Source organism: Cibotium barometz, chromosome 45 (assembly GCF_041138505.1).
Source record: "Cibotium barometz isolate CiBa-2024 chromosome 45, ASM4113850v1, whole genome shotgun sequence".
Lineage (NCBI taxonomy): Eukaryota > Viridiplantae > Streptophyta > Polypodiopsida > Cyatheales > Cibotiaceae > Cibotium > Cibotium barometz.
The window spans coordinates 39,381,853-39,394,499 of NC_141090.1; the positions used below are offsets into that span (position 1 = coordinate 39,381,853).

A 12,647-nucleotide genomic window follows, 5' to 3' on the forward strand; every position below is an offset into this window, starting at 1 on the left:
GGCCCGATCATTGCTCCCGGAGGAGGATGATGTGGTCTTTGTGGAGCCAGTGCGGATGCTAACCCAATCGTCCCCTTGGCCAATGTGCTTAGAGCATTGTTTCTTTTAAGACGTGGCCTTCTTTATCTTGGCCTGCAACTGTGTGACGACATTCAATGGGACAGTCAAAATCTTTCCATGTTGAATGCTCAACACGTTGAGGGAGGGCATGCCTTTGACTATGGAGTGAGAAACCGATTGCAAGGGGTAATCCTTATAGTAATGGTCGATTCCACAACTATGACACTGTGATGTCATTGGCAGGCATTTATTTTGAGGGCATTCAGCCACTCTATGGGGTCTTTGAGGTAGAGGAAACACAGAAGAGGTGGTTTCCCTGTCGGATGTACCTTTAGTGTGCACACGTGATTTAGGGTCCATGTGAGGCACTGGCAAAGGGAGATCATGTGTTAGGGGTGCCGCAGGGATGGTGGAGCACATGGCAGGTTTAGCAATGGACCTGGTTTGAATCTTTCCATGAGCAATAGGTTTTGCTTGGAGAGGCAACGGTTGGAATGGAAAGATCCGCACTAGAGAAGGTCGTGGTGGCACTTTGTGTGAGTAGTTAGTTTGGGGTGGTGCCACCAGTAAGGCTTGGGGCTCAGGAGGAGAGGAAGGTAATGTTACAAATGAGTTTTGGGTTGTCATTGGCACAGTGGCCAATTGCGTGGAATAGCTTTCTCGCATGTTGTCATCAAGAAAGATTGCCCATTTGCAGGCCTGATCAAAGGTGGAGGGGTCCTTGACCAACATGTGGTCGTGTAGTCTTGGGTTGTGCAATCCCAAGAGGAAACGGTCTATTAAGTGCTTGTCACTCAATTTTCTCCTCTCTTCGCAACGTGAATCAAGGTACTTGATGTGTGCAATGTAGTCACATAAATAAGGTTTCCTCTGGTTTTTGTTCCAATTGGAACAGTTGGATGATGGGCCTCCCCGCAGGGTGCAAAAGCCCTCTCGCACTGCTTTGAAAGCATCTTTGTGCCGAGGGTCCAAGGAGTAGAACCATTGCACTGCCTTGCCTTTAAGGTGAAGTCCAAGGAGATGGACTTTGGTTGCATCGTCAAAAATTTCAAATGCCTGACAGATTTGGTTAAAGACCTCAATGTGGAATACGGAGTCTCCAACTCCGTGGAATTTTGGAAGAAGTTTGAAATTTTTTTCCCGCATAGGTTTTGCATGTGATATTTGTGGGTGCAAGTGTTGTGACACTCCCCTTCCTAGAGCTTGTGCTAAGCTCGAAATGTCAAGTTGTGGCAGAATGGGAGGTGGTGCAAGGGTGGGGAGGTGGGAATAGATCTGTGGATAGAGAAGAAGATACGTGAGGTGGTGCAAGGGTGGGGAGGTGGGAATAGATCTGTGGATAGAGAAGAAGATACGTGAGTGTGCTTGAGGCATCTATCCACGTTGGGGTGCATGTATGAAGGGGTCCCACTAGTTGAAGGCTCTTCAAAAATCGTTTCACCCTAACGGCCAAACATGTGTGGTGTGGCGACCACACGTGAATGTGCAATTGGGACCGGGATGCCGTCGAATGGAATGGAGGCACTGGGGACATCTAACCATGACCAAAAGGTGTCCATGCTGTGCGGGGAAGCTTAGAAAAGCTTCAACGGTGTGTGTGCGGCCTTGAAATAGGAGTTTTGGCTCTCTTTTGTCTCGCATGTGAACGCATCCTTAAGGTAAAAAAATGGTCTTTTGAGGTATTTTATGGATGTAAAAATGAACCTAGTGAGCCGGGGAGGTAAACCATAAGCACCTCTAAAGATTTCGAAATTCAAAATTTTTTGGATTTTTTTTTGGGAAAGGTACGTCCGTACGCTTAGGTTGGTATGCTCGTGACTAAGATTGGTACAACCGTGGCTAAGGAAGGTAGGGCCGTGGCAAATTTATTTTTTATTTATAAAAAAATTATAATTTTTTAATTTGGGAAGGTACGTCCATACGCTTAGGTTGGTACGGCCGTGGCTAAGGAAGGTACGATCGTGATAATTTTTTAAAAAAAATCGAGGAAGCACTTAGATTGGTACGGCCATACGCTTAGGTTGGTACGCTCATGTGGCTAAGGTTGGTACGGCCGTGGTGGCAATTGTTTTAATTTTTTTTCGAGGAAGGTACGTCCGTACACTTAGAAGCGTACGCCATGGCAAGTTTGAAATTTGAATTTGAATTTCAAATTTGGAGGGAAGTGAGTGGGCTTCGACACGTGAGGAAGGGTGGTCGAGACTAGTTGGGCAAAGGTACTCAAAGGCTAGAGCGGGTCACTATATGCTTAAATAACTATCCTATTTAGCTCGATCAAGGAGTGGTGCATGATAAAAGGGTTTAAACTCTTTTTCAGCTCTTCAGCTGCATGCATGCGGAGCCTTTGTGAGCACACTTTTAGGGTAAAACGTGAGTGACTATCTTCTTCATCAAGAAGCCTAAATCCGCGCAGAAGGAAGGTAATCTTTCGCTAATAGTAGTTCGTAATCTCTAAGCTAATCACTTTAAAACCGTCATTAAATGGCGAACTTAACGTCTGTTCTGAGAGTAATCCTTCTGTGTTTTGCTGCGTTTTTTAGTGTATGCTCAGGGGAAGGCCATCTTAATGACAGTCATTATGAGAAGACATGTCCCAATGTTGTGGGCGTTGTCAACTCCACCGTCACAGCAATACTCAGGAACAACACCACCGTTGCACCTCCTCTCCTCAGGCTCGTCTTCCACGACTGCTTCATACAAGTAAGATTTCCCCTTCACCAAACTTGAGTTCATCTATCTTCATTATTTACTAATCAGATTAAGCTCAATACATTCACCCTCATCATTTCTATTGCATATCACTTCAGCACATCTAATTAAGGCTACTCTAATTCTAAAGTTCTTTATTTAAATTTCTTCTTGCTTCTTGTGATTAATCATTTCTTGAGTGTGTCATAATATATACCTCTTGATGTAGAATTGCTTGCTTGTGAGTGATCAATCATTTCTTGTGTGAGTGTCATAGTATATGTATTATTTCATGGCAGCCCTCTTGATATAGAATTATGAAAGCACATTGTTTCATGCATAAGTCTTGCTTCTATACTTTTCTGTGCAGGGTTGTGATGCTTCGATCTTGATCGAGTCAACTCCAGGAAACCAAGCAGAGAGAGATGCACAAGACATCCCTCAGATGGCTTTCGACGCAATCAACGTGATAAAACAAGAAGTGGAAAAAGCTTGCCCAGGAATTGTGTCTTGTGCAGACATCTTGGCTCTTGCTTCTCGTGACTCGGTGGTATTCGTGAGTTTCTTGAACCTCTGAGAATATGACATGTTGCCTGTAATAGTGGTATTTTTCTTGTAATAGTGGATTTTGTAAGTTTCTTGAACCTTCTAGGACATAATAGTTTACCTGCTGATAAGGCTAGAGGCCCAGAAATGCATACATACATCTGTAGTGCTGGAGGAGGAATGCTGCATGTGACATCTATGTGTGTGATGTATTTAGTGAACCCTAATCCCTGAAATAGTATTTCAGCCTCTGTAGGTTAGCTTGCAAATTTTAAACATGACATTTAAAGAGCATTGAATGAGCCTAGCAGAGCAGCTCCATGCCTTGTTTATGCCTCAGGTTGCCTGTAAGCTCAATTAACAGAATTATGAGTGGCATGGCAACCTTCTTGTGCATGTCTTACATATTCCCAAGTAGTTGTATAGCACCCAAGTCGGTGGCCACGTAAGGGGGGATACTCAACCCTCCATTGACATGGCTATTGAAAAAGTTTGAATTTTGCTCTGCAACCACTCTCCAAGGACTGCCCTTTGTTATTTGCGATCTTTTTGCCCAAGAACTTCTCCACTGCAACCTTTGTCGAACCCATGATAGGGCGATTCCCAATTTTGGGTAATGAAAGTGGGTGATTCCCAAATTGAAGTCCTTTGATGCCTCTTCCTGTCTAAAGGTCGTCATTTCTAGCTCATCCATGCAGAGCCCAAATAGATTGGGAGAGAATGGTCAGCCCTGCTTAATCTCCTTATTACTAAAGAAGGGCGACATGATCAAGCCACAGATTTCATGGGAATAAATGTGGCTGAGCTCAAATGATTGTTGAGGATGCAAGGATATTACGAGGGAAATTCATTCATTTGGCTCCTTCAGCTGGTTACTTGAAGCATTCATCTGCACAAGTTAAGAAGAGCATCTCTCTGATTCTCCCGCATGCATTGGAAGCACAGAGTTCAGTGCTTGATGCCTTCTCTTGGTCCTAGGCACTCCATTGTGTGAAGGACATTTTGTGCCCCTTTCAGTGTGCCCACATCACCAGAGAGCCAGGTGCACATCTCAGTTTGCTGTGAGGGGATCAATTCGATCAAGGCACTTCCATGAATAAGAACAAAGTCAATGACACTATCCTCCCTCCCTGCATGTGCTTTCTCATATGCCTGGCCATGTTTCCATGTAGTTCATAATAAGCATGCGTGTGCACTATCCATAACAGCATTCTCTTTTTTCTGTTTTGTCTTCATCGCTATCAGTTGATATCATGCTCCATCCAATGTCTAATCCAGGCACTTCTCATATCCCTTTTTTTAAGGCACCAGCACATGATGAGGATGAGGATGAGGATGAGGATGTCCCATAGAGCCCCCAGTCACTTGAACAGAGCACAACCCTAGAGCACCCTCACTTCAACAGCTAGCTGCCTCTAGGTGCTCATTGCACTACAAATGTATACCTGTCAAGGCATCATGATCAAAGTTAGGCATGGCCAAGGGCACAAAAGACCCTTATTGATGAGCTATAGTGATTTTTTTTTCCATTTTTTGTGCTCCTCTATGATTTTTAGGAGATGCTGTGTATGCATTGCCTTTAATATTAGTACTATTCATGACTTATTATGTCAAATACCACCTCTGGTCCTCGTGAACTTTTAGATAGGACATCAAAACACTATGATGTTCATTGTTTCAAATCAACTTATCTTTAAACACTATGCTGTTCTTTGACCAATATCATTGTTTCAAATCAACTTATCTTTCATAAGTCTGATTGTTCTGCAAATGGCAGCTTGGTGGACCATCTTGGAAGGTTCCGTTGGGTCGAAGAGATAGTCTTGTTTCCCAAGGAGACATGGTAGCAAGGAACATACCAAAGTCCAACATAAGTTTCTCCGAATTGCTCTCTAGCTTTAAATCCAAGGAACTTGATCTTCATGACTTGGTTGTGCTATCAGGTATCTCAATTTGGCTTCACTTTACACAGTTTCATTGTTTAAATAGTAGTAAAAGGTGGTTTTTTGTGAGGGGTTTGTTTCTCTAATCACACCATGTATGGTGTGAGAGGGGGGGATTCCCATAGTAAAGCTCAAACACTTAACCGTGAGGCTACTCTCCTACCCCCTAACAGAAATAAAGGTTGGATACATTGGTATTACCCAAGTCAGTATTGCACCATGTCCTCGAGCTCTGGGTGTGAGTTTGAGTTCCAAATCTTCCAATAAAATAATTACTTACAGAAAATCTTTTAAGTGGGTTCATGACTCTTGATGGGGGGTCATGAGATCAAGTCCCCACTGGTGCACCCCTTGGTGCATGGTCTTGACCACACAGGCACTCGCCTGCTGCCTACAGGGGGAGAAAAAAAGCTCCTATCTAAGGGTCTACTCAAGGGGAAACAAATTCTTTTAAGTATATGTCCATAACACACACTACATAAGGCTCTCTCTCTCTCTCACACATGGAGTTTTTCAATGATGTAGGTGCCCACACAGTTGGCTCCTCCTCCTGTGACAAGTTTGATTTCCGTTATGCGAATCCACAAAGTCTGGATGAATCTCTTGATCCCACATATGCCCAGCAAATTAAGGGAAAATGTGGAGTAAAAGAAGATCGCGTACCGTTGGATCTCTCATCTCAATTCAAGTTTGATTTCTCATATTTTACAAACCTTCAGACCCACAAAGGTTTGTTGCATACTGATCAAATTCTCTTCACTCACAACTCAACCAGAGGGATGGTGGACCTATTTGCTTCATCTCAGAGCAAGTTTTTCGAGTCTTTTCTGAAATCCATGGTCAAGATGAGCTCCATAGGAGTGCTTACGGGCAACAAAGGAGAGATCAGAAGAAGCTGTGGTGCAATAAATGCAGCTTAGGGATGCTTTTAAGTGTTAATCAATAGCTTAAGAAGTGCACATTTTTACTCGACAGAAAAAGTCTAGCTTAGATGGGAATGGTTTTGATGATACTACATTCTTTACTGACCAATAAGAATCCTAGCTCTCATTGCACTACTTTGTCTGGGATAAAGCTTAAACTTAAAGATTTGGGTGTATATGATTCTTTTGAAGTGACAAATGCGGAGTGCCAAATTTGTTGAACTTGTGGAGGTGGATGCGAATCACTCATGTTAATCTTAAATTTGGGCTTCACATACATCGTGCATACCCAGGAAACTGAAAAATCACCCACCCATCCTGCAGGTTCTCCCTTGTCCAACCCATACCCTTCCTGGTACAAAAATGCGCGCCCTTATTATTACTGTTGCAAGTTTAAAGAGGACCGAGCTTTTTGTTTTGAGCAGAATTTTTGTGGTGCCTTCTTGTTGCATAACCCAGAGTGAGGCCTATTGTTTTTCTACTTAAGTAGTCCTGTAATAAGAGGTCGACCTTATTTGGATCTAGTTCAAACACACGTGCTTTTTGCAAGAGGGTTCTGAAATCACATGCAATCACTTTCCACTATGGGAGTGGGTAGATTCGAACCCAGCACCTCCACTTTGGGAGGTGCAGGTGCTACTGCTGGGATATGCACAGCCCAGGAGGCTACATGGTGCTTCTTACACGAGTGCTAGAGGATGAGTGACATAGGCTACATTGTACTTGTGAGGACTACATTAAACAATTAGTAGGTGGCTCAGAAAATACTAAGAAATTGAGAGGTGTGTCATGCTGGTGTATGGAGAATGCTTAGGCTCCTTTACACTGGTACATTGAATAAGGAGGCAGGCCTTGCATGTGTCGTATGTTTTATACATGTTACAGTTTGGGGCACTGTTGTCTATAGTGCTAGCCTTTCAATACTCTTCCTGACCTGGATTCTTCTACATTGAACATGGAGTTAGTAATGGGTCAATGCCTATTGTGTTGTCTATGGTGTTGATCCATGTCACAATTTTCTGCACTGCAGAGTTAGCACGTAATCAAGGCATTGTGTGTTCTCTATATCTTACTTTTTATCTTTAAGATTTGAATCTACTGATGATCTTTCCTGGGCATAAGAGGTGGTTTGATTAAGACAACATGACTTTCTTTTGTACACACCCTTTTGAAAGAAGAGGTGTGTCTTTGTTCAACCCATTGAGGTTGTAGCTAAGTGTCTGCACTGCAGAGTTAGCACGTAATCAAGGCATGGTGTGTGCTCTATATCTTACTTTTTATCTTTAAGATTTGAATCTACTGATGATCTTTCTTGTGCATAAGAAGTGGTTTGATTAAGACAACATGGCTTTCTTTTTTACACACCCTTTTGAAAGAAGAGGTGTATCCTTGTTCAACCCATTGAGGTTGTAGCTAAGTGTATCTTTTTTCAATACTTATGTGTTACCTAATCATCTGATTTTGTGATTGCAATTCATCTCACACCTAGGAAAACTAGGCTAAGATCCTCACACATAACTTATGATCAGGATCTTAGGCTAAAAAGGGTGATCATATTGAGAAAATGTCACTTAAAATAGGGACTAGTGCATATGTTTCCATGGTAAACAAAGTTGTGTATTGTTTCTTTTAGAAACATTTCTAGGTTAATAGTGATGTTTCTAGGTTAAGAGTGAAACCTTATAGCATTTCTAACTATAAGAACTCTCCTTGAGAGAGTATCTCTAACGGGAGAAGTAAACAACTCTACCTTTTGAGGAAACAACAATGCACAACTTTGTATGGGATAATTGAGTGATCTCAAGGGGCATGTCTTGTTGATTGATTTTATTATCCTCATTAGCTGGCCAGTTAATTGATCAAGGTAACTGTGAGTATCAAGATTTTGTTGTCCATGTTGTGTCCTAAATAATTATTACAAAGAGAAGTGATTTGGGATGTACTAATCACTTATAGGTGGCTTGAGATGGATTGCATGTGAGTCCCGAAACAATGTACTTGGTTTGATCAGAAGGTAAACAAAACCATGTTGGTCATGGGTTCTTATTTGTGAAAGTGATTGGATGAAATTGATTTGGATACGGTGTTATAATTAAGTTTATTAAATTAACACGTGGTATTAATGAGTGGACCATATGTGCTTTAAGGTTAAAGAGCCGTTTAAGGTTATTCTACCATGGAATAGTGATCTCTAGTGAGGTGATGATCCTTAAAGAATTGAATAGAGTATAAATTGACAGTATGTTATAACTGGAGACCTTCTAATAGCATATGGATTGATAGTATGTTATGATTGGATACCTTTCAATTAATTATTGTATAGGTATATTTCTCTCTGTGAGAATCAAAAGATCATAGAATGTGAAGTTATGTTTATGCCAATATTCTCAAGTGACTATTTATACTTTGCATGTATTAGTTTGGTCGATGCAGTTAAATAAGGCATATTTGAAAGATCAAATGTTGACTTAAAAACTTGAATAAGATGTGGATAATCTAAAGGGATTCATCTCATTGGCTTTGTCCATGTAGAGGTGAGGCCTTAAGGGAAAAATTATGTCATATTCTTAGCTTGAGACATGGGCCAATATGGGTCAGGGGAGGGCATGAGAAAATTTATCATCACATAATTGCACCCATCCAACTCTCTTAGGGTGGTTCAAAGGACCCAACCTATGGTTGGGTGGTGAGTTCGCCTTCTCGATTTCCTTATGTTAGTGTACTTGAGTATGGAGGTCTTGGATACCATGCATGGTATGGGACATGTATGGTGATGGCTTGACTTTAAGATGGTCTAGAGATATGAAGGCCTCATAACTCTCTTAAGCTCAAGGGTGGCTCAAAGTACTGAACCTATGGCTGGGTGGTGGCTTTCTCGATTTCCTTATGTTACTGTACTTGAGCAAGGAGGTCTTGGATACCATGCATGGTATGGGACATGTATGGTGATGGCTTTACCGTAAGATGGTCTAGAAATATGAAGGTCTCATGCTATGGTGTTGCACCCATCAACTCTCTTAAGCTCAAGGGTGGTTCAAAGTACTGAACCTATGGTTGGGTGGTGAGTTCGCCTTCTCGATTTCCTTATGTTATTGTGTACTTGTGTTTGGTGCTTTAGATGCATGTTGATCTTTAGATTATATCACATATATGTAACACCAACAAATATAAGTCTTCTTACAATTAAAAATTCAAACTTAGAGATGGCACAATTTGAGCTTAATAAACCTATCTTTACAAGTAAGTGATTTTGTGATTGCAATTCATCTCACCCCTAGGAAAACTAGGCTAAGATCCTCACACATAACTTAGGATCTTAGGCTAAAAAGGGTGATCATATTGAGAAAATGTCACTTAAAATAGGGACTAATGCATATGTTTCCATTGTGTATTGTTTCTTTTAGAAACATTTCTAGGTTAAGAGTGATGTTTCTAGGTTAAGAGTGAAACCTTATAGCATTTCTAACTATAAGAACTCTCCTTGAGAGAATATATCTAACGGGAGAAGTAAACAACTCTACCTTGAGGAAACTTCAATGCACAACTTTGTATGGGATAATTGAGTGATCTCAAGGGGCTTGTCATGTTGATTGATTTTATTATCCTCATTAGATCAAGGTAACTATGAGTATCAAGATTTTGTTGTCCATGTTGTGTCCTAAATAATTATTACAAAGAGAAAGGATTTGGGATGTACTAATCACTTATAGGTGGCTTGAGATGAATTGCATGTGAGTCCCCAAACAATGTACTAATCACTTATAGGTGGCTTGAGATGAATTGCATGTGAGTCCCCAAACAATGTACTTGGTTTGATCAGAAGGTAAACAAAACCATGTTGGTCATGGGTTCTTATTTGTGAAAGTGATTGGATGAAATTGATTTGGATATGGTGTTATAATTAAGTTTATTAAATTAACACGTGGTATTAATGAGTGGACCATATGTGCTTTAAGGTTAAAGAGCCGTTTAAGGTTATTCTACCATGGAATAGTGATCTCTAGTGAGGTGATGATCCTTACAGAATTGAATAGAGTATAAATTGACAGTATGTTATAATTGGAGACCTTCTAATAGCATATGGATTGATAGTATGTTATGATTGGATACCTTTCAATTAATTATTGTATAGGTATATTTCTCTCTGTGAGAATCAAAAGATCATAAAATGTGAAGTTATGTTTATGCCAATATTCTCAAGTGAATATTTATACTTTGCATGTATTAGTTTGGTCGATGCAGTTAAATAAGGCATATTTGAAAGATCAAATGTTGACTTAAAAACTTGAATAAGATGTGGATAATCTAAAGGGATTCATCTCATTGGCTTTGTCCATGTAGAGGTGAGGCCATAAGGGAAAAATTATGTCATATTCTTAGCTTGAGACATGGGCCAATATGGGTCAGGGGAGGGCATGAGAAAATTTATCATCACATAAGTGTGGAAAAAATAAGACCTAAGTCTCATATTAGTAGGATGAGATCATAACTCAATGCATTGAGCCAACCTTTTGTGAGTATGGAGGTCTTGGATACCATGCATGGTATGGGACATGTATGGTGATGGCTTGACTTTAAGATCGTTTGGAGATATGAAGGCCTCATATTATGGTGTTCCACCCATCTAACTCTCTTAAGCTCAAGGGTGGTTCAAAGTACTGAACCTATGGTTGGGTGGTGAGTTCGCCTTCTCGATTTCCATATGTTATTGTGTACTTGTGTTTGTTGATCTTTAGATTATATCATATATATGTAACACCAACAAATATAAGTCTTCTTGCAATTAAAAATTCAAACTTAGAGATGGCACAATTTGAGCTTAATAAACCTATCTTTACAAGTAAGATGTGCAATTAATATAGTAGAGGCCATAGATATGTACCTTGTATGGAGATGTATTAGGCAATATAGCCTTGATTTTAAGTGGTTATCATTTCACACTAAAGCAACAACTCTTCTTGACAAACCTATTGAGACGATAGAGATAATGCTCAATGTGTAACAATAGTTCATGAATTTCTTGACACGAGCTCTACCATTGTGTATGATAAATGAAGTAACATAAAGAGACAATTGTTGATTATAATCCTCAAAAATATGTCTGTGTATCATGTGCATTCGAAAGAATGAACCTACCAAAAAAAAGCATACTTACATAAGGGATTTAAAAATATATATATAAGTTTGTATATAAAAAGGGGGCATTTGAAATACTTAAAATTCACAAATAAGAGATTTTTAAAATATCCCTTGAACACATGTGATATTCTCTTTATAGAGAGAACCCCTTAAGACAATTATGATGGTGGTGTCCACTAGATGGGCCATTTCATAGGAAAATCGATGCACCAAGTCCTATTAAATTTAGAAACTATATTGCAACATTACTGCCAACAAGCACTTGGAGAGGTAGGCATAAATAATGTGGTTTACGTTGTGCTAGACAATGCAAGGCATGAAAAAAGATGAAGACTAACAAAAAGAGTTTTCTAACTTAAATATCTTAACTTGTTGTGGTTTTTAAGGATTGGTACAATAGAAGTGCAATAACATTGATAAGGGTAATAGTGGAACAACATGGCTCAAAGAAGATGAGGGTAAAAGATGGTGAGATTTATTAAATATCTCTAGAGGGTGAAGGCATACTTATGTCCGAGATAAGGGCTCAAATGTTGCCATTGCAAGTACTAACATGGTTTTTTTTCCAATTATTACATCTATCAAGATTTTGAGAATGGCACCTCAAGCTTGGCTATGGCGTGCTTCCTAATCCCAAACCCTAAACTATAGTGTGACCTAATCTAAGGTGGGTGCAGTCTAATTACACACACGATGATGAAAATATTATGCTGACTAAGCTTAAGACTCAAACACAATCAGGTTACAAGATTGAGACTTGTACTCATAAAGAGGCTTGAGAGCGTGCTTCATGTTTCATTGCTTGAAATGGCCCTCTTTTATATGAGGAGGTACATCCTTAGGCTTGTACATCAATGTGGGATAATTCTCTTTTATCATGTGGCTTCATACTAGACTTTGCTTTTTCTTGGCTACTCATTCTCACTCCCTACCTCTTCCTTGTACTCAATGGCACCACATTTCTCAACAACCCCCCTTGGTGCCATTTTCTTAGACTACTGCAAGGTGGTCAGATGTAAGTTTTACAACATATTTTCATCCCCCTCATTTCTAACTTGGTTGGGTAACTCATAGGATCTTTGGCTTAGTTACTATCTAGCTCAGATATTATTTTAGAGAAAGTCAAGTTGATTTTCACTCCCCCAGGGTGCTACTTTGGCTACTCTCTGGTGGTCGAGTGTTTTACATTTACATCACTTTTCTTAGGTGCTCTTTAGCTACTCTTAGGTGGTCAAGTATGCTCAAAATATATCAAATTTTCTACTCATTTGGTGGCTTTTACAACATATAATTTAGGTTAGGGTAGTGGTTGGTAGCTTCGTTGTTGCTCAGTGCTGCTACTTACTTA

At 40.1% G+C, this 12,647-nt stretch overlaps 1 protein-coding gene across 1 annotated transcript; it reads left to right on the plus strand.

Moving 5' to 3' along the window:
• The first annotated feature begins 2,541 nt into the window (after positions 1-2,541).
• On the plus strand, positions 2,542-6,296 carry LOC147612743 (peroxidase P7-like). The gene is made up of 4 exons (XM_086783566.1): positions 2,542-2,760; positions 3,119-3,304; positions 5,072-5,237; positions 5,763-6,296. Exons 1-4 carry the CDS (start codon positions 2,542-2,544, stop codon positions 6,155-6,157), a joined length of 966 nt encoding a protein of 321 aa, XP_086639692.1. The 3' UTR covers positions 6,158-6,296.
• The last annotated feature ends 6,351 nt before the right edge of the window (positions 6,297-12,647 follow it).

Excerpts from the sequence above, each read along its gene's own strand:
- LOC147612743 (XM_086783566.1), top strand. The coding sequence starts at position 2,542 with ATGGCGAACTTAACGTCTGTTCTGAGAGTAATCCTTCTGTGTTTTGCT. Across the intron at positions 3,305-5,071 it reads CTCGTGACTCGGTGGTATTC|CTTGGTGGACCATCTTGGAA; the intron begins GTGAGTTTCTTG and ends TGCAAATGGCAG. Across the intron at positions 5,238-5,762 it reads TGACTTGGTTGTGCTATCAG|GTGCCCACACAGTTGGCTCC; the intron begins GTATCTCAATTT and ends TCAATGATGTAG.